Raw genomic sequence first — 19,151 nt, forward strand, 5'->3', positions numbered from 1 at the left:
TACTATAAATTGTGTGAAACTGAGGCTTTTAATCCTGCCTTATAAACCATCAAGTTAAATTACTCCTTAAATGGAGAATGCTAAAGTACCAAAGCCAGCCCCTTTCTACATAACTGATTAAAATGTATGACACCAAATGGCTTAATGACAGTTATTTTGTACTTAAAACAGTTTTAATGTATTTTTTATTAAACATCTTTTTTCACATGCATTTAAATTAATTTCTTTGAAAGGTTTTCAAGTAATTCTAAATAAAAACAAGTCTGATTAGCACTTGATTAGTGTTGATTTGTCCTGTAATAAATCAGATGAAGCACAAAAAAATGCACTGGGGAATATGTAGATTTAAAAAAAAATCCCAAATGTTTAGGCACAAATTATATATATGAAAAAAAGATGGAAACAATGACAGTTTAAATAAATACAGCACAACTTTTTTGGCTTAGATTGCAGCAAAACAAATGCAATTTTTACAACAAAAAAAGTGTTTACCTTAATTTACAAATTACATCATTTTAGGAAAAGAAAAATAAAACTTCTTCAGAGCTGATACACTAGAGTCTTCCTAACATTTACTACATCTTCCTTTAAATGTAAAAGAAGAGCTGCAGTTATAAAGCACAGGCATCTGGACCATTTGGCGCCGGACGTTTGAAGTTTTCTTCCCTTGTTTTTCCACAGTAAACATGATTTCCTGACACATTAAGTCAATTTCTTAAAACTGGCTCTTACAAGGGGTTTCCACCCCCAGTCCTCAGGGGCCAGTGTGTCACAAATGATTCAGTTGACCTCTTTCTGCAGGTCAGTAACCGATGAACAAGTCATTCTTCTAGTTGACCATGACAGCGACCCGTGTGGACCGATTCTGGACACCAGTGCAATCGTCTGGCCTGATGACAGAAGCTTCATTTGTTCCATGTCAGCTTAAGAGTCAAGTCCAAAGTAAACAACAACAAAAAATCTAAATAAATACATGATTTACTCAGTTTAAAATGTACATTAGTCTCGCCCCCACAGTTCAACTTTGGCTGAGCGCTGAAGCAAAATGCTTCACCTTTTATCCACCTGCAGCACCTGGATTTGATGATGGCGCAGGATGGAGACATCGTCACGTTTTCAGTGATTAATGGCGACATGCAGGGTAAAACTCACAAATTGGTACAATTTAATTAATAAATAAAAAAAATCAATTTGATTATAAAACCCCTCCAATCAAAGTCCTTCTGCTCTTGTAAACCAGACGGGCATCATTCATGCAGAGTTGAGCGGCAGGGGGTAAAAAAATAAAAAATAAAAATCAGTCCGATTCCTTCAGGAAACAGATAATGGTAGAAACAAAATTAAGTTTTTAAACTTCACTGAGAGAAAAAAAAAAAAAACTGAAGTCTGTCCATTGTGGTTCTCCAACCCAATTCGCTCTGGAGTAGCAGCACGGTTCTTGTTACGGAGGAAAGAGCTGGCTCTGCAGACAGGATCCTTTTCAGTTCACGACATCCTGGTAGATGGAGTTAGACGTGGTGAGGCCGAAGATGAAGGCCCCGAGCGTCACCATGGTAACGCCAAGGACCACCAATAAATGCCAGCTGGAAAACATCAAAACACAAAGGCAGAGCTAATAAAATAACTAAAATCACATTTCAAAGCCGCTTTAACAGCATAAATATTGGTGTTGATTGTAAATTATAAAAAATAAATACACATCATTAACAGTTACTAAGAGGTTTAAATCAAAAGGTGTAGAAGTCAAAGATATTTATTATTTTACAATAAGACATGGGCAATTTGGACCACAAATTTCATTATATGGAAATATAAAATAATAATAAAATTAAACGTCAGTCTTCTGAATTATAAATGTATGACTATAAATGGTTTTAAGAGCTAAAAAGCCTTCGATATATTCAACTGTAGGTGGAAAAATACTGCAGAGTAACACACCAAAGCATACAGGTGCAGATCAATCATTAGGATTACTTATTTATAATGCAGCTATACAAAATGTATTTAATTTTAATCACCGAAACAGTTAAAGAGCATGCATGAGTCCATTTTCCTACAACCAAGTATATATATATATATTTGTTTTACCCTTATATAAAAACAAATGTTTGCAGAAAATAAGCAGCCTCACCTTGTAGTTCGAATGTCTGTCTCTGAAAGTTTGGCCTGCATCAAACACAAACCTGTGAAGTTAAAGAGACATAATGAGACATTTAGGCTCCACTTCGACCCGAACGTGAGCGCAGGACGCGCAGCGTTACCTGGGAACACGAAGATGAAGCAGGCCGCCAGACCTCCGATCAGCGAGATGACGCGGCCGATGTCAGGGATGAAGAGAGCGAGGACGAGGGTGACGACGAACCACACCAGCGTCTGCAGGATCCTCCTCCTGCGCTCCCGGCGAACACACACCTCCACCTGCTCGCCTTGGAAACGCAGCCACAGGCCCTCCACCACCGCCCTGCAGGGGCGAGGCGTCGCAGGACAGAACAGGGTCAGGGTTTGTGATCGGGCCGAGTGATAAATCAATTAATCTAATAAAATAAAGGTTTTTTTTCCCCCATTGGGTTTCTATAACTCAGAGTGATGTCAGCACAACTAAACCATTTAATTTTCTATTTATTTATCTCAACTTTGAATTCAGGTCGAGTCTATGACGGGATATTAGAGCCAGGCTAAGTTTTTTGTTGTTTTAAATTACAAGAGCAAAAGCTACAATATTACAAGAATAAAGTTGTACAACAAAGTGTAAATAATTTGAGCGTAAATTCAGAACTTTACCAGAATAAAGTCGTAATATTAAAAGAATAAAGAAATAATTTTATGAGAACTTCTACTTAAAAAACATAAATGAAATGAGGAATGTTGAGCATCTTGTAAAGTTGCAATTCAGCACCTTAACTCATCAGTATCAAATTATTTTCAGCAGCAGGACTTTGAAACGACTGAGAAAATGACTGAATCTATTTTGAAGAAAGAGCCGCAGGAACCGACGTCAGATCTCAATAACTCAAAAATCTCATTAAAAAGACTTTTATCTTTAATACTTTTCTGGCAAAACTGCATCTTCATCCTGCTAATATTATAGCTATGTTCTCATGATTAAGCAAAGATTCTCGTAGCCTGGCATTAACACCGTTATTCGATTTACAGAAGAAATTATTCAAATGAAAACTGCTTTTTAAAAATATTTGTCTTTTGTATAAAAAATTAAAACAAAAAAAAATCTATTAAAATTAGATCTGCTATGAAATAAATCAGATTTTGAATTGCAGGATAAATTTAGAGGACCCTGACTTAACTCTTCAGCAGAAGTAGAAACACTTTTACATACACCTGCACACAGAAATGTTCACTGCTACATCAACCAAAAGTTGGGCAGAAAGTTTCATCTTGACTGAACATTCAGCTGAAATGAGTCCTATAATAATTAAACCAAATCTACCGTTTGTGACTGGAGAGGATATGCGTTTATGTTAAAGATAATTATTTGACGTGGATCTAAATGAACTTTTTCTGCTGGTATTAACTTGGCATGCTGTGAAGTTAATGACGCTGGTTAAACTTCTTCCTCCCGACGTCCTTGGGCGTAAAACTGTACCAGTTATTCACTCTCTACAACACATTCCCATTTTTGCTGTTTTTCTTCTTATGCAGAATCTGAAATTTAAACTCTGGGATGCAAAGAAAGGGAATTTTATCGATACGCCTGCCTATTTTATGTAACCTTAATAACAGGCAACCATCTTAAAAACGGCAGGTAAAAAAAAAAAAAACTCAGCTCTCAGTGATTTCTATGAATCGAATGAAAACAGTCAAAAGAAAAAGGCAGAAATCTGTAAAGTGGAGAAACTTCCTGTGAGTGACGCTCAGTTTCTTTATGTCAGCATAAAAAGCATAAATCAGATGATCAAATCAGACATTCGACTTCATAAACGCAGAAGCAAAAACTAAAAAAAAAAAACGAGAAGTGATCCCTTAGTAAAGATTTAAACATTTTAAGAACTCAGAAATGTCATTTTCAAATTAATGCAGGGGAAGTCAACTTGAGAAATATTCTGCAGGAGGAAATAAAAACAACAAATCAGACTTTATGGAGGGACCGTTTTATTGAGGTCGTCAAATAAAAAGGATCTGGATCTGCAATTAGCTGCAATAATCATATGTTTCAAAAACAATAAATCATGGCTGAGTCCAAATTCATGGGTTCTTCAAAGCCCATTACGTCACAGCAATGCAACGGAGGCTCCGACAAATTGATACTTTTACTAAATATCCACATTGGCTTTAAGATATCTGTGTTTAACCCCCAAAGTTGCCTTTCCATTGCATCTTACCTGCCACAGAAGTGTAGAATGGGGTAGGAAGTCACCACACAGATGACAATGAAAGCTCTGGCGAGGGCCACAGCGATGTCATCAGGCGGGTAAGACATCAACACGTCCTGATTCACATTGGAGCCAAAGGTCAGGAAGCCGCAGACGCCTGAACACAAACGAGTTGCACACCAAGAGTCAATGATAACTCAACAGAAAACGCATCAGAGAAACAATCCAAGGAAACCCACCCGTTCCTATGTAGACAAAAAGGCAGATTATCATGCTGCAAGTGACTACAAACCCCCACGGTTTGATCGCCTTCCTCTTCATGCTGTTAAACACCGGCACACAGCTGACATGGCACTGCAGGGAGAAGGTAGACACGTTTCACTCAAGTTACAAACATATTTTTATTTTAAAAACAAAAGTCTACATGAAATGAGGAGATACCTGGAAACCAAAGCATATGGTGGGCATTGCATTGAAAACAGCAGTCCAGGAAGCAGAACTGTAAACAACAACAACGACGACGATGGTTTAACAACGAGCAAAGAAAAATGAGGCGGACGCAGGCGAGTTGGGAAAAACTTTCATATTTTCAGGACTCACGTGGCTGGAGCGTGGTCTGGGTTCATGTCTTTGTCCGGCCAGATGTACTTCACAATAACCACAATGGTAACGTACCAGGTTCCCATCACACTCAGAGCACTACAACAGCAACAATCAAGCTGATCGTCACACAAGATAAATCCAGAGCGAGACACGGAGCAGATTCACTGTACCTGGCGTATTTCTGGAAGCTGATCTCTTTGGGGATGGACAGAGGCAGAATTACCAGGACTGCAGTGACGACGATGGTAAACTTCCTGTCTGTGTACCAGTGACCCTCGGGCGACCCGTCCGTTTCATGAGCAACAGCAGCGATCACTGCGACAAACACAAATGTTCCTAAAATGTTTATATTTTACCCTTAATTTAGTTTTCTTTTCAACAATTATTCAAACATGAGAAATGCTGAATCAGATCCCCAACTTACAGGAGGAAATGGAGACAGATCAATAAAAATCATGCACGACTTCAGACAGAAAACATTTCCGTCACCTCGACCAGACCAGGATTTCTGCTTTGTCAGCATCTCAGAGACACAATGTGTCACATGAGGCATTTACCGAGAGAAAAAGCTGAGCAGAGTCAAAATGAACGCTCTTTGCACCCGTCCTCAACATTCTGCATTTTCCATGTTACTGCTTAACCTGAGCATGTCAAAAATCTGTCCCGATAGATAAAAAAAAACAAACATCTGAACTCAGAGAACCTAAAGTTCAGAGCCTCCAGTTATGAAGCCTTATTGATCAGAGACGACACTTACAACGATCCAGCTGGTCGCCGATGACGATAAAGAAAGCGATGCATGTCCCAAACGTGTAGATGGCGATGGCCATTTCACAGAGGACTCCTGTGACTTTCCCACAAGTGGCTCGAACAACTTCCTGATAGGTGGCTTCGTTGCTGGCCTGCAGAAAGCAGACAGCCGATTTATAAACATGCATACAATACATAAAAAAATGGATACAAAACACTTAATGAGTTGATAGTGAAAACTTTTTATAGCAGGTTCTTCCTGCTGAATTGTTGTGTGCTACAGATCCTGCAGGACTCAACTTAGTTTTTTGTTTATGTTACATCTGAGCTGTACAGGAACAGAAAGTCTTCAATTGTTACAATTCTGCTTGTCGTGATCAGGAACAGAAAGACAACATGGAGACTTTATTGCCCAACAATGTTGCTTCCTGAAAAGATTTGAAGTCTCTGCTTTTGCCTGGCAAACTTTAACCTGTTTTATTAGGATCTGCTGTGATACACCGACATGGGGTAGAGTGTAGTTGGAGGGAAAATGAGGTTTTCCATTTATCTTTAAACCAGCACCGGCATGTTAGACCATGAAGAACAAGGAACACACTGGTGAGGGATAAAACTGTTAAGCAATGATCAATCCGGAATCAGAAAATGTAAAGATTATGGCCAAACTAAAAATGTACCAACCAAGACGAGAGAAGCAGCAGAGATCCACAGATCAAGTGGGAGACATTAAGGCTTACACTTATGTGTCAAATCAAATCAAAGAGGTTAGGTCTACAAAAATTTTACTTTACAATCATGCACTGCTCTGTGGTAGTAAGGTGAAAAAGTATAAAAGGTATAAATATGTTCGCCAGATCTAGTAAACTTTAGAGTTGTTGCGGAACATGTTGCTGGTTCAGCAGAACAAACAGAAACAAAAACAAGACAATAAATCAATTTATCACATGGTAAGTTAAAGCAAGTTCAAATATTTCTATTTGCATGATTTATCATTTTTCTCCCTTTCTTGCACAGGGAGAACATGCAAACTCCATGCATAAAGATCAGGGCTGGGAATCGAACCCAGAACCTTCTTGCTGCAAGGCAAGAGCTCTACCAACTGCACCACTGTGCAGCTGTTACATATTCATTCAAATTTAAAGTTTATTGATCTTTGAGAATGTGTTCCTGCTTTATTATGCCATTACCAATTGAAAATGGTCTCAAAATAATAATATTATCATTTATCACTAAAACTTCTGCAACAATTTATTGTGCAGTCAACTTTAACATCGTGACAAACCCAAACATACCTGAGAGCAGTAGCCAAGGATCACCAGCCCACTGATGATGAAGATGAGCATGAACTGTTAAAAAAGAAAAAAAACACAAAGGGAGTGTTCAAATGTTTCATAAACTTGTGAATATTACAGCTCTGGTATCCGTTTACCATCTGCAGCATCACTCCTGCCATCACTCCTCCAGCCATGCTGAAGGCTGCAGGGAAGTTGAGCAGTCCCGCGCCCAGAGCGGCGTTCACCACGATGAAGACGGCACCCAGAGCCGACACGCCCCGGCTCCCCTCTTCTGCCTCGGGGTGCCGGGCAGAATCCACGCTGGGGCTCTGCAGGAGCCACGCTCGTTCTCCGGAGTCGCTGCTGCCGCCGATGCCGCCCCAGTCTTCAGCGTCAGTGTTTATCGCCATGAGGAAAGGAGCCGAGAGAGGACCGGCGTCAGCTGGAGGGCAGCGACGTTCCGCTGAAGTCTCTAAGCCAACTGGAGGGATCCTGGAACGGTGAGGCCGTTTACTTCACTCTGCAATCAAATATTGATTATTGGGATTGCTAGATTGCTACGCATGTGGGATTCCCTGTAAAACTCCACTCAATGATATCAGCAAGAGCAGTTCCTAGCAAAACATGAATACCCCTTGAACTTGTCCAAATTATAAATTTCATTGTACTATTTTGTGTTTTCTGATGACAGAGTAACATCAAAATATTTTTGCATAATTGTGAAGTGAAAAGAAAATTTTCATTTTTTTTTTTTTTTTTACAAATAAAAGTCTCAAAACTACACCTTCAGGTCCCTTTCATGTAGTTACAAAAAAAGACAGGTGTGCCAAAGAACATTAGTGAACAAGGATCAACATGCACAGCAGATGGATGTGGACAGGTTTAAAAGCAAAAGTCAGGTTATAAAACAATACTTTAATTCAGTTCAGTTTATTTCTGCATTCCAATTGGTCCTACCTATCAAATAGCACAGTATGCTCAATTAAATATTTAAAGGAGATTAAGACGTTTCTACCCAAGGAAACCCAGAAGATTGCATCGAGTCATAGATTTGCAGCAGCCACTCCTCCTGAACCAGGAGTTAATTAATATGGCACATCACTATGAACACACCATTCTTATAGAGAAACATAACAGCAGCAGATTCATAATCATGCGTAGAAACTGATGAAAGTGCGAAGCTTAAATCCAATCCACAAATCTATAAAAATAATTATCTCTGAACGCAGAGAATTATTTTTTTAGTTTCGACTGAACTATTCTGGAAAGGAAAATAGTCAAAAACTTCTATCTGAAGAAGGGCAGGATACAAATTCATGTTCTGATTTTTATTTGCAAATAACAGAAGAAGACCAATTCTTCTTTTTTTGGCAATTTGTAAGGGTTTATAACATAAAACCTCATTAAAATACATTGAAGTTTTGGATGTAGCAGGACAAAAAATAATTTTAAGGTATAGAATAGATCTCTAAAGCAATAGTGTCAAATAAATTGTTATCTCTAAAAACCCCACCACCTCCTTCAATTCTAACTAACACATCATATAAAAAGCTGCTAAACTTTGATCACGAGTGTTTCCTGAAAGACAGAAACCGGGGTTTGGTTTATACTTCCCATACTTGCGAAACTACTAAGAATCAGATTTAAATGGACATATTTTTCTTCCTTCAGATAAGATCCGAACAAAAAGGGTTGGGGACAGGTAAAAACAGACAAATGTCATTAAACTTAAATGTGAAGGTAGGGCGCAATAATGGATTGAATCATTGCGTTTTAAGCAATGATTCCATGCACATTTTCCATGCACATTGCGTCTCCGTGTAGCGACACTTTAAAATGTTAAAACAGAGGTAAATACATATTTCAGGAACGATGTGAATCAATAAACTGCAACTAATGAGGAAAAATAACACATGACCTAAATTGGGTTTCCTTCTGCTTCCAAACAGAATCACGCCACGGGCAATTTATTGTTTAGCTTGACTAAACAATAGTCAAGCTTCTTTATCGTCAACAGACCATCAGCGTTTATCAGGGCAGCAGCCATGCCCTTTGTTATTATGCTAAGCTAGCAAACGATCTCTGAACGTTAAATACGAATAACAATCTCGCCAGCAAAATAACACATTAAAATACACCAACCTGATTTAAAGTTACTGTAACCCGTCAGCTGTCAAGGAACGAACAACACAAAACACTTCAACCTTCTCCATCGGCTCACCCTCTCAATAATGCGGCGCTCTAACGCTTTTAGCGTGGCTGACGTTGCTGACGTTGCTGTCACGTGACTTCTTTTGAACTCTGGTTGATATAGTTTTCCACGATTTGATTAAATTACGTACCTAGAATGTGGAAATGATCGTATTATGCTAGTTTTAAATATTTTTAATACAGTTATGATTAATATTTATGTATTTGTAGACGCTTAGAAAGTGAAAGAAAAGTATTTGTAAGTATTTTGAAATCAAAGAAAATGTGAAAAATAAAATTAAGAAAAGGTCAAGTTTAGATAGCGAAATAATGAAAATATTAATGATATACAAGCATGAATAAAGTTGAGATTTATCAATGCTGGTAATAGTGCTTACTCTTCTAGAATTTCATTAAAAAACAAATATCTCAGATTAATGAAGTAATATATAAATGTACTCAATTTAATGTTTAATATTCAGATAACAGAAAACAGTAAGATAGAAAAAAAACTGCAATTTTTAAAAACCCATCTAAACTTTTAACAAAATTAATTTAATCAATGTATGTTTGCAAGAATTTGAATGCTAATTGATCAAGGAATGTGTAAAGAAGCAGATAACATATTTATAGTTGTGGTGTAAATGGTTAAGAAAAATGGCGGAAATAGCCAAAAATGTGCCATGAATGCTGAAAAAAATTCAAGTAAAGCCAAACATTTCTCTATATGGATTTATTGTTTGTTCAGTAAGGTAGATGACCCATGTTTAGATTCAGACAGGAAGCGGAGAATGGAGACAAAGTTCCAGGAATATCAGCAAATGACACCACATTTATAAATGCCATCCGTGTCTCAATGTTTCGGCCATAAAGAGATTTAAACACTCAAATATAGCATCTGGACAAATGAGACTTCTTCTGTACATGTTTCTTTTAGATTACTTTGGATTACATGGACATATGTTTTGTGGTTTGTTGACATGAAAATACGCATACAGCATTTAACTACCTCCAGTGAACTTTACACTCAATACTTCCATTTTACTCTCGACTTTTGTGCTCTTTCTTTTAACCGTGATGTCAACTGAGAGACTGCTGCTCTGTGAAGGAAAACTGAAGATCTCACAGAAACGTACAGGAAAAGTACCGAATGCAAACAAGATAACCGAGTCATTTTAAATACAGAGACTAAATAACAGTTTGATGAAATTAACAAAAGTGAACTGATAACCAGATCAATGCCTATTCTCACAGTAAAACCCAGCTACAAAAGCAAATAGTGCCACGCATTTGATAAAGTGCTAAAACACCACCAACATAAATTTTCTAAAGATTTTCACAAAGCAACAGAGATCTCAACTTGCACCTAAAGCTAACATGCATTATCCCAACGTTGCAGCGTAATGCATGAGGGTCAAGAGCAAACATTTAGAGGGACAGAAGTGCAGAGTCAGCAGCTGATTGCTCAGAATAAATAAAGACTATCAGCTCAGTCACAACCTTTTTGAAAATGGCAAAGGGGCATCAGTTCAGTGAAAACTTGCAGAGAAACAAATGTTCCATGTTGAAATGATTATGAAATCCAGAAGAGAAAAAGTGAAACTAAGCATCAACCCGTCCTCTAAAGGTGGAACAGAGGGACACACAAAAAGCTCCTCAACACAGCAGCTTCGATTCTGTTCTTCTTCCAGTGCGATCTGCTCTACTTGGTGACCGCATGGATCCCCTCTGCCAGGTAGCCCACATTTGCGGACGTCACGCCCGCCATGGAAATCCTGCCGTCTTTGGTCATGTACACCGAGAACTCCTTCGTCAGGCGCTCAACCTGCAGGAAAAACAAAAACAAAAATGCAGCAGAGCTTAAAGAAGTGCTGGTAAAAAAAAAGAAAAGAAAAAAGGCATCTTTTTTTTTGTTACCCTTCCGCCAATCTTTGATTTAATAATCAGACAGGTTGCACCAAATTGGTGCTGGAGTGCCTTTACAGTAAGCATGTTAACTTCAGCAGGGCCTCAAACTGAACCCATTAAAGGTAACCTATTATACTTCCTCAAACTAGTTAGGTTTTCAGAGAACATGCTCATCACATTTTGTGCACAAAATCATTCTCGTATGATGAGATTTTAGTCTGATCAGTTCTGCATCATTCAGGGTGAGATTTTTAAGGGCCTCCTGTCACTTTAAATCCAAACACGCTGCTGCTGGTCACGACCCAATCAACATTCAAATATTGTCACATCTATTTTATCCTCAAACTTCTCATTTTTAAGCTCAATATGTCGGTCTAGCTGATTTCCAGGAAAAGATAAATCTGAGTCATCCAAGAAGGAGGAAAATCTCTTGAAGAATCCTCTTGAAAATAAAACTACTGATCAAAACTATTTTGAAAGATCACAAACAGATCTGGCTCCGTTAAACCCAAAATATTGATTAGCTGCAGTTTTACATTTTTACCCAGTAGATTTCCATTATTCCCGCACATTATTCCTGCTGGTACCTGTTCGGGTTTGAGGCCAGTGAAGCAGAACATGCCGATCTGATCGGTGACGTGCTGCCAGTTGTGGGAGGAGCCCTGCTGCTTCAGACCCGCCACCAGCTGTTCCCTCATCTTGATGATGCGGTTGGCCATGCCATGGACTTCCTCCAGCCTGCCAGCACAAACAGAACAAGAAAAACCTGTTTAAACAACAACAAGGTGCCGTGGCACATCTACCCCTTCAGTTTTATGTTCTTACACACCTAATCCAGCCACAAGATGCAACATATTTTGATTGGATTTTGTGAAATAGAGAAGATAATTTAGTGAAAGGGAAACAAAGTTTTCAAAAATGTATTCTGAAAAATGTAGAATTCTAATTAGGACTCGGGCGATAAATTAGATTAATTGTAATGACTCAACTATTGACATAAGCTGCGGAATGTGGAAATGTTCTTATCTAATGTATTGATTAATCGTCACAATAAACAATGGATTAATCAATACTACACTAATCATCTGTTGTAGCCCTAATGAGCTGAATAAAAACACTATTTGTGAAACATGTTCCTCAATCCTCCCTATGCACTTACAGAGCTGGTCTATTACACAAAATATATGGAAGTTTATGCCTTAAACCCGACAAAATGTGGAAACGTTCAGGTGGTAAGAAAACAATCCAGCGTGGCGTTTCTGGGAGATGTCTGCTTTCGGCTCAAGTTCAGCTTCTGTGTTAATATTTTTACCAGAGCGAGCGCAGGTCTGGTGTGTTGAGGATGGTGGCAGCGATTCTGGCGCCGTTTATCGGTGGGTTGGAGTAAATCGGCCTGATCAGGATCTTGAGTTGGGACTCGACTCTCTTGGCCTCTTCTGCGTCTTTGCACACAACAGTAAAGCCTCCCACACGTTCACCTGTCGAAACCGAGAGAGCAGAGTCAGGCAGAGCCGAGGTTCCATGAACTACGAAGGGGAAACACTCTGCATGGAGCCCCACAAAGTTTTGCCACTAGGTGGTGACAAAAACAAGCTTTTACTGCAGGTGCTGCATATCATAGTACATATCTGCCCATTAATCGATATTGTACAGATTGTTTACAAAGCACTATTGTACAGACTGTACAGATTATTAATTTTCACTGTTCATACTGTACAGAATATTACAGCTTACATTTTATATTTTATGCATTTATCTTATTTTTATTTTATTTTTCATATTCTAATTTGATCTGTGTATGTGTATGCTGCAACTGCACAGTAATTTCCCGGTTGGGATGAATAAAGTACTTCTATCTATCCATCTATCTATCTATGCAGTCTGCTGTGATCTTCACACACACCGTAGAGTCCCATGTTCTTGGCGAAGGACTGAGACAGCACGATGTTGTGGCCAGTCTCGATGAAGTGCCGAACAGCCCAGGCGTCACGATCAATGTCGCCGCTGGCAAAGCCCTGGTAGGCCATGTCGAAGAACACCAGCAGGTTCCTTTTCTGTGAGGTTCAACATGCCGATAAGAAGCTGTTAATATTTAAAACAATGACACGACAACTTCCTAACGTACAGCTTTTATCAGTCATGGAAGTCTGTGTTAGAGAGCAAGATGATAACAGCAGTGGGTTTTATCAAGACGTTCCTAGAACCGGACCGAGGCGAGTGCTTCTCACCTTCACGATGTCGCTGATCTCCTTCCACTGCTCGGGCCTGGGGTCCACGCCGGTGGGGTTGTGGGCGCAGGCGTGCAGCACAATGATGCTCTTCTCTGGGATTTTCTGCAACACGAAATGAATTCATCAAAACGAGATGCAACTAAAGCTGCAAACACACAGAGACGTCAACCAGCTCATCTGAAGGCCTCTGGTGCATTTAACTACATTTTTAAGTCACCAGCTAACAATTAGCAAAATTTATGATTACTGTTGAGTTTCCACCATGTTGATGTAAAATGTTGAGATAAATAGGGGCGTGCGATGTGGACTTAGAATTTTATCACAGTATGTTGTGGTACTATTACGATAAAGAAAAATATATATACTCTTAAATAATAATGTATTCTTATTTTTTAGGCAACTGTTTGGCTGTGACTCCCTGGCCCAGCAGTCATGGCACCACAAGCAAATATAATTTTTGAAAAAAATATTCCCATTTGCAACAGGCTTCTTCAGGACGCTACTTGCGTAACAAACTGATTTATGTCACTAAACTGCAGAGAGTTAATGCATTTAATCAAATTTTCAGATTTACTGACATCTACTGATGCTTTTGTGGAACAAACAGTGGAGAAAATAGCAAAAATCTTACTGTCAGTTTTGTTTTTTAATTTACCATCTTCTACACCTGAAATTCCTCATAACAATAAAGCAAATTTCTTAAAATACATACATATATATTTTATTTTTTACAATAAATGATAAATATGATAAATGCCCTCCCCAAGAGATAAAAACGAATCTAACTGGAGTATTAAAGACCATTTTTATTTAATGACTTCAGAGTTTAGACTGTGTTTTTTCCCCTCCACACTTTGTGAAAACTTGATTCTACAAAGCTTGAGTGTCAACAATCTAAGGCTGAATTAGTGTGAAACTCAACTCATCCTCAGATAAATACTCTTATTGAGTAATGATCGTTTTTTTTTAGCCCTGACTCACAGAGATGTCGTCCAGGGCTCCTTTGAAGTCGAAGCCGCAGGTGGACGGGTCGTAGTATCTGTACGCTTTGAGCTGCATGCCGGCGTCTCTGAAGATGGGTGTGTGGTTCCCCCAGGAGGGTTTGGGCAGGTACACATCATGTGGACCTGTATGGAACCGAGCCTGAGACACAGAAACAACAGATTATACAGCCAGCATGACCTTTAACCCGTCTCTTCTTTATAGTGACAGTAAAACCAGCACTCACCAGGTAATTTCCCCCAATGCGCAGTGATCCAGTTCCTGAGATGGTCTGAACAGTGACGCTCTGATGGAAGGTAAATTTTACAACCTTGACTGTTTGACTGTGACACACCAAGGTCTAGACTGCTACATCAGACACCATAACTTACTCTGCCGCTCTTCAGCACCTCGTTGTCGGCACCGAGCGCCAGCTGGGCGCAGGCCTTGGTAAATTCACCAAAACCACCGATGGGCAGGTACTCCTTATCCAGCTGTTTGGATGCCATCAAAGCCTCTGCCTGGAGAACAAACAAGGAGAAGTGAAGAAAAACTAATGTTTAAACTAACAGCATTCTGAAATTAAAAATAAAAAAAAGCAGATGGACTGTTTTACCTTACGAACACAGCTGAGCACAAAAGGTTTCCCCTGGTCATCTCTGTAGGCTCCCACGCCGAGGTTCATCTTCTTTGGGTTGGTGTCCCTCTTGAAGGCCTCTGTCACCCCCAGGATGGGATCAGGGGGACCCATCTGCACTCCAGCCCACCATGAGCTGCACAAAACAAGCACAATAAAAATGGATGCTGATAGGACTACAAAACCCAAAGTAACAACAAAAAGGTTGTTTGGAAGCCCTTACATTCATGACTACAAACACCAAATCTGCTTTACACAACAGTGTTAGCCACAACCCTGCTCACTGAAGTGATTCTATCCGCCTACTTAAGTTTTTCCCTTCATGTGACCCCACTGAGCTGGTGACACATGAACGACACATGCTGGGTTTCAGGAAATTAACACAATCCAATTAGCCGTTTCAAAGTCCAAAAACAGGAAAAGGAAGTAATCTGGATGCAAAATACAATTTAGGACTAAATTTATTCCCACATTTACTCACTAGAACAAAAGAGTGGATACTGAAAATTGCAGTACTGTTGAAAACACAGAGATTTACTGAGGTAATTTCAAGGACATGGGATTCAACCCTGAAATGGGGTCTTGATCAGATGGCAAAGGTGGGCAGACCCGTCCAAAGAAATGCAAGCATGTTTCTTTTTCTTGCACTTATTGCCTCTACTCAGCTTTGTTTTCCTGGAAGTCAGCCATAATGTTTCTAAACAAGGTTTGCATGTTTTCCTGTGGAAACACAATGAAAAGTATCTGATATTTTGTCTAAGTTATTTTCTTTACTTCAATCTGCGACTTCGAGCATTGAGATCCAGTTAAGACAGCATTAAAAAGGATGCAAATACTTTAAAACACATTAGGCTACATTAATATTGTGAGTTGCATAAAGATTTGATAAAACTCAACTATTTATCTAAAAGAATATTTGAAAACCCAACAACATGTCTCCTGTGTGAGTAAATGGAAATAAAAGTTGCTACATGTGACCTCAGTTGCACTCCTTCCCTTATTCATTGTCTCGGGTTTCTTCTACTTTGTGAAACATCTGAACTTTGTAGCTAAATTTAGGAGAGAACTTCATGCAAAGGGCAAAAGTCTAAAATTAATGTTCAAATATGAGGTGAATTTATCATAATACACTTAATTTCTTGGCAAACATGTTGCACAAAACTTCAGCTTAGTGAAGGGTATCCAGATTAAGTGCAATACTTGCAGGGTTAATTTCATGTGTAAATACAACTAGAGCCATTCAAAAATATCCCATAGTTACACTTACTATATGAATAAAATCTATATGAGAAAATAAAAGCTGTGTCAATGCAGAAAAATTATGGTTTGTGCTTAAAGAGGGTGTCTGGTTTTAACCAGCAGGCCAGGGGGCACAGACTGCACAACTTACCTTCAGTAATCAATAGATCAAAGGCCTTTTGCTTTCCCTTACCAAATGACTTCACAGCTCACTTAACACAAGCATAGGATGTTTGAGAAGAAATGTCTGTGCTTGGATACAATAGAGCATACAGTCAAACTGAGACTACAGCCTTGACTACAGTCAAAGTCAATCTGAGACTGTAGTCTCAGTTTGACTGAGACTTTTGCAGTAATCTATGCAAAAGAAACTGCAAATATACATTCAGGACCAAAGTTTCATAATAAGTGACACTTTTGTACTTTAAACTTGGAAGGATAGCACTACGTGCTTAGTACGTTATTAATCTAATAAATCTTAATTTAAAGTGATGATTTTTTTATTATTATTTTTATTTTATTTTGATCGCAGTTGTCTGAGCCTTTATTTTTACTTAGCGACTGGAGCTTGGAGTTGCCCTCCAAGAACTAACTCAAAGGACGAACCGGCGTCTCTTTCGCTTCTCGTGTTCAACCAATCACCGATCAGAGGTGGAACCCAATCGCCAATCAGCGCGCAGAGGCGAAAAGAGTTAGCCAATCAACTCACACGGGTTCATAAATTTAAGGGTTCTGAGGTTTCCTATGACGTTATGTGGAATTTAACGCAAAACTCTGCTAGCGGCTTACGTTATTAGAAAAAAGGTCGCTATTGAAGACAACGTAACTTAAGCGGTAATTATTATGAAAAACACGCTAACTCGTTCAATTATTTTCCTCCACACGGATGTATGCGTGTCCACGGGGTGTGTGTGCCACGGACCAACCAACGTGACTTCCACCAAACTAACAGTCACTGTTAGCAACAATCACTAAATTATGAGTTAGGTGAGCTCTCAGGGGATTCCTTGAAATATAAGGGAAAAATTTGGTAAATTAGAGAGAGAAGCGAACCACCACACCGATGCTAGCGAAAGCCGACACTTCGGGGCCTGCTGAAACCATTTGACCCCTGTCTGCGGCTGGTCACACTTACAACATGGCCTCTTTATACACCGTCCTCTAAAGATGGTTCGTAACATTTAAAAGTGACTGTGCATTTAAAGAGCAAAAAATAATAATAATCTGCATCCTGTGTTAGGTTAAACACTCACACAAGATGTAGATTGGTATAGGAGCAAAAAGCTCACTGTCCTCGGGAGACATGTGGGTTAGCTCGGGAGTGTGGTTTACCTGTTGCGGCTGGACAGAGCTCCTAGGGCCGGGGAGATGTTGCCCAGGCAGTGGATCACCTTGTTGGACTTGAGCAGGGCCATAGTTGTGCAGCGGAAAGGAGCCTAGCAGGATGTGGACAGACGTGAAGGACAGGGAAGACCACGCTGAAACGCCTACGGTACGTGCTGACGACAGAGCTGAACGTCACAAGCGAAGCGGACCACGTTGATGGGAATTCCGCTTCGTTTTGGGGATACGTGTCGTTTGGCTTGCTTGATCTACAGAATTCGGCTTGTAGCTACTGAAAACCCAATGGCTAGTTTCCAAAAAAAATCGGTAATTAATAAAGATCAACAGAAAAGTATTTTCAATTCAGACATGTCACCCTACCCATGAAAAACATGTCTTTGCATTAGATAGTACTTGTACTTTGTGCTCCTTTTGCAGAAATACATGCACTACAGCATGGAGGTGAGTAGGACGTTGTACTCCTGATGTGTTAAACTTATGTCTGCTAAAGATTTAACGCAAAACCAGGCACACAAAAACACATAAAACAAAAGTATTCTCTACAAACTACCGTTACAACTACTGATAATAAGGAGCGCATTGTGAATCAGAAACTGAGTGTTCAGAAAATTATTTAATTGAGCTCATCAAAAGTCAAACTTTAATCCAAAGTTTACCCGTCTTTTACTCAAAATATCTATCAAAATCAATAAATTAAGAAGAAAACACAATACATTTGTATAGCATCACATATACTGGTTAAAACTGACTTATATAAATAAATAAATAAAAATTTTAAAAGTATAATTTAAATGACATTTAGGTTTATAAGTTGCAATTGTTCCCCTCATTTATTGTACTGATGCTCCACTAGAGGGCAATCTTAGACAATGAAGTATCGACATTAAAGTCGCTGCTCTGACAATGCCTATGTTCAGGTTGTCCTTATTTCAGAAGTATTTTGGTGCTTGATGATTAAAATTGACCTGTGTGGATTCAAATAACAAGCACTAAGAGAAGGAACGTATCTGGACCTGATCCACTGCCATGATTTCAGTTATGACTGAAGCTTAAAATAAAAAAACCTTCATAAATGTACTTATTATCCTTATCTCAGTCAAAAGATAGTTTATGGATAGTATGAGAGTTTTCATACTTTAACACTCATTTGTGTTACTAAATTAAAATCACCATACATTGCAGTGGATAATTATTTCCCCCTTGATTTTTTCTATTTTTGCTTTTTTACTTTAATGTTACAGATTATCAAACTAATTTTAATATCAGACATAAGTATAGTCTAATATTAGATGTAAAATTCAGTTTTGAATCATAATTTTATCCATTAACAGAGAAAATCTATTAGTCTGGTAATCAATTTGGTTTTTACGATCTCAAACATGTAAATTTAACAACCAAAAATAAAATTAAATAAAAGCAAAAACAGATAATATCCAAAACTTTTTCTTTGTGTTTCTTACCTTTGCTTAGCAATAAACACACTGACAAAATATAAGCTCTAAATACTGTATGAAACAAAGATGCAGAATTGTTTTCTTTTCATTTTTAATGTCTGATGTAGCTGCAGGAGAAGAAAGCTCACACTGAGCATCTTAGAGTCGAGGTGGTTTATCACACTGTGGAGGCTGGAAGTTCATGACACACTTTTCTCAAACTCAGTGGACGA

The 19,151-nt window shown here is 38.8% G+C and overlaps 2 protein-coding genes across 4 annotated transcripts; both read right to left on the bottom strand.

The window, feature by feature from the left end:
* Positions 1 to 261: 261 nt before the first annotated feature.
* Positions 262 to 9,221, bottom strand: slc38a7 (solute carrier family 38 member 7). Of its 3 annotated transcripts, XR_476047.2 has the most exons (13): positions 9,098 to 9,221; positions 7,111 to 7,475; positions 6,974 to 7,027; positions 5,689 to 5,833; positions 5,102 to 5,246; positions 4,929 to 5,027; positions 4,770 to 4,827; positions 4,568 to 4,682; positions 4,338 to 4,485; positions 2,262 to 2,461; positions 2,132 to 2,183; positions 861 to 1,583; positions 262 to 789 (listed from the first exon to the last, which is right to left on the bottom strand). XR_476047.2 is itself a non-coding variant. In XM_016670415.1 (12 exons), the coding sequence occupies exons 2-12, from the start codon at positions 7,363 to 7,365 to the stop codon at positions 1,481 to 1,483; spliced, it is 1,374 nt and encodes a 457-aa protein (XP_016525901.1). In that variant the 5' UTR covers positions 7,366 to 7,447; positions 9,098 to 9,221; the 3' UTR covers positions 262 to 1,480. The 3 variants fall into 3 exon arrangements, 2 of the variants coding, with proteins under 2 accessions (XP_016525901.1, XP_007549967.1); XM_016670415.1 differs by having other exon boundaries at positions 262 to 1,583; positions 7,111 to 7,447; XM_007549905.2 differs by having other exon boundaries at positions 262 to 1,583.
* A 642-nt stretch (positions 9,222 to 9,863) lies between these two features.
* Positions 9,864 to 17,634, bottom strand: got2b (glutamic-oxaloacetic transaminase 2b, mitochondrial). The gene is made up of 10 exons (XM_007549907.2): positions 17,474 to 17,634; positions 14,882 to 15,038; positions 14,658 to 14,786; positions 14,513 to 14,572; positions 14,266 to 14,427; positions 13,282 to 13,386; positions 12,957 to 13,107; positions 12,366 to 12,531; positions 11,641 to 11,791; positions 9,864 to 10,970 (listed from the first exon to the last, which is right to left on the bottom strand). Exons 1-10 carry the CDS (start codon positions 17,554 to 17,556, stop codon positions 10,848 to 10,850), a joined length of 1,287 nt encoding a protein of 428 aa, XP_007549969.1. The 5' UTR covers positions 17,557 to 17,634; the 3' UTR covers positions 9,864 to 10,847.
* Between the last annotated feature and the right edge of the window lie 1,517 nt (positions 17,635 to 19,151).

This window comes from Poecilia formosa, unplaced genomic scaffold (genome assembly GCF_000485575.1).
Source record: "Poecilia formosa unplaced genomic scaffold, Poecilia_formosa-5.1.2 Scaffold33, whole genome shotgun sequence".
NCBI classification, from domain to species: domain Eukaryota; kingdom Metazoa; phylum Chordata; class Actinopteri; order Cyprinodontiformes; family Poeciliidae; genus Poecilia; species Poecilia formosa.

Excerpts from the sequence above, each read along its gene's own strand:
- slc38a7 (XM_016670415.1), bottom strand. The coding sequence starts at position 7,365 with ATGGCGATAAACACTGACGCTGAAGACTGGGGCGGCATCGGCGGCAGC. Across the intron at positions 7,028-7,110 it reads CAGGAGTGATGCTGCAGATG|TTCATGCTCATCTTCATCAT; the intron begins GTAAACGGATAC and ends CTTTTTTAACAG. Across the intron at positions 2,184-2,261 it reads CTTCATCTTCGTGTTCCCAG|GTTTGTGTTTGATGCAGGCC; the intron begins GTAACGCTGCGC and ends TTAACTTCACAG.
- got2b (XM_007549907.2), bottom strand. The coding sequence starts at position 17,556 with ATGGCCCTGCTCAAGTCCAACAAGGTGATCCACTGCCTGGGCAACATC. Across the intron at positions 14,787-14,881 it reads TGCTCAGCTGTGTTCGTAAG|GCAGAGGCTTTGATGGCATC; the intron begins GTAAAACAGTCC and ends TTTGTTCTCCAG. Across the intron at positions 13,387-14,265 it reads GAGCCCTGGACGACATCTCT|AAAATCCCAGAGAAGAGCAT; the intron begins GTGAGTCAGGGC and ends TTCGTGTTGCAG.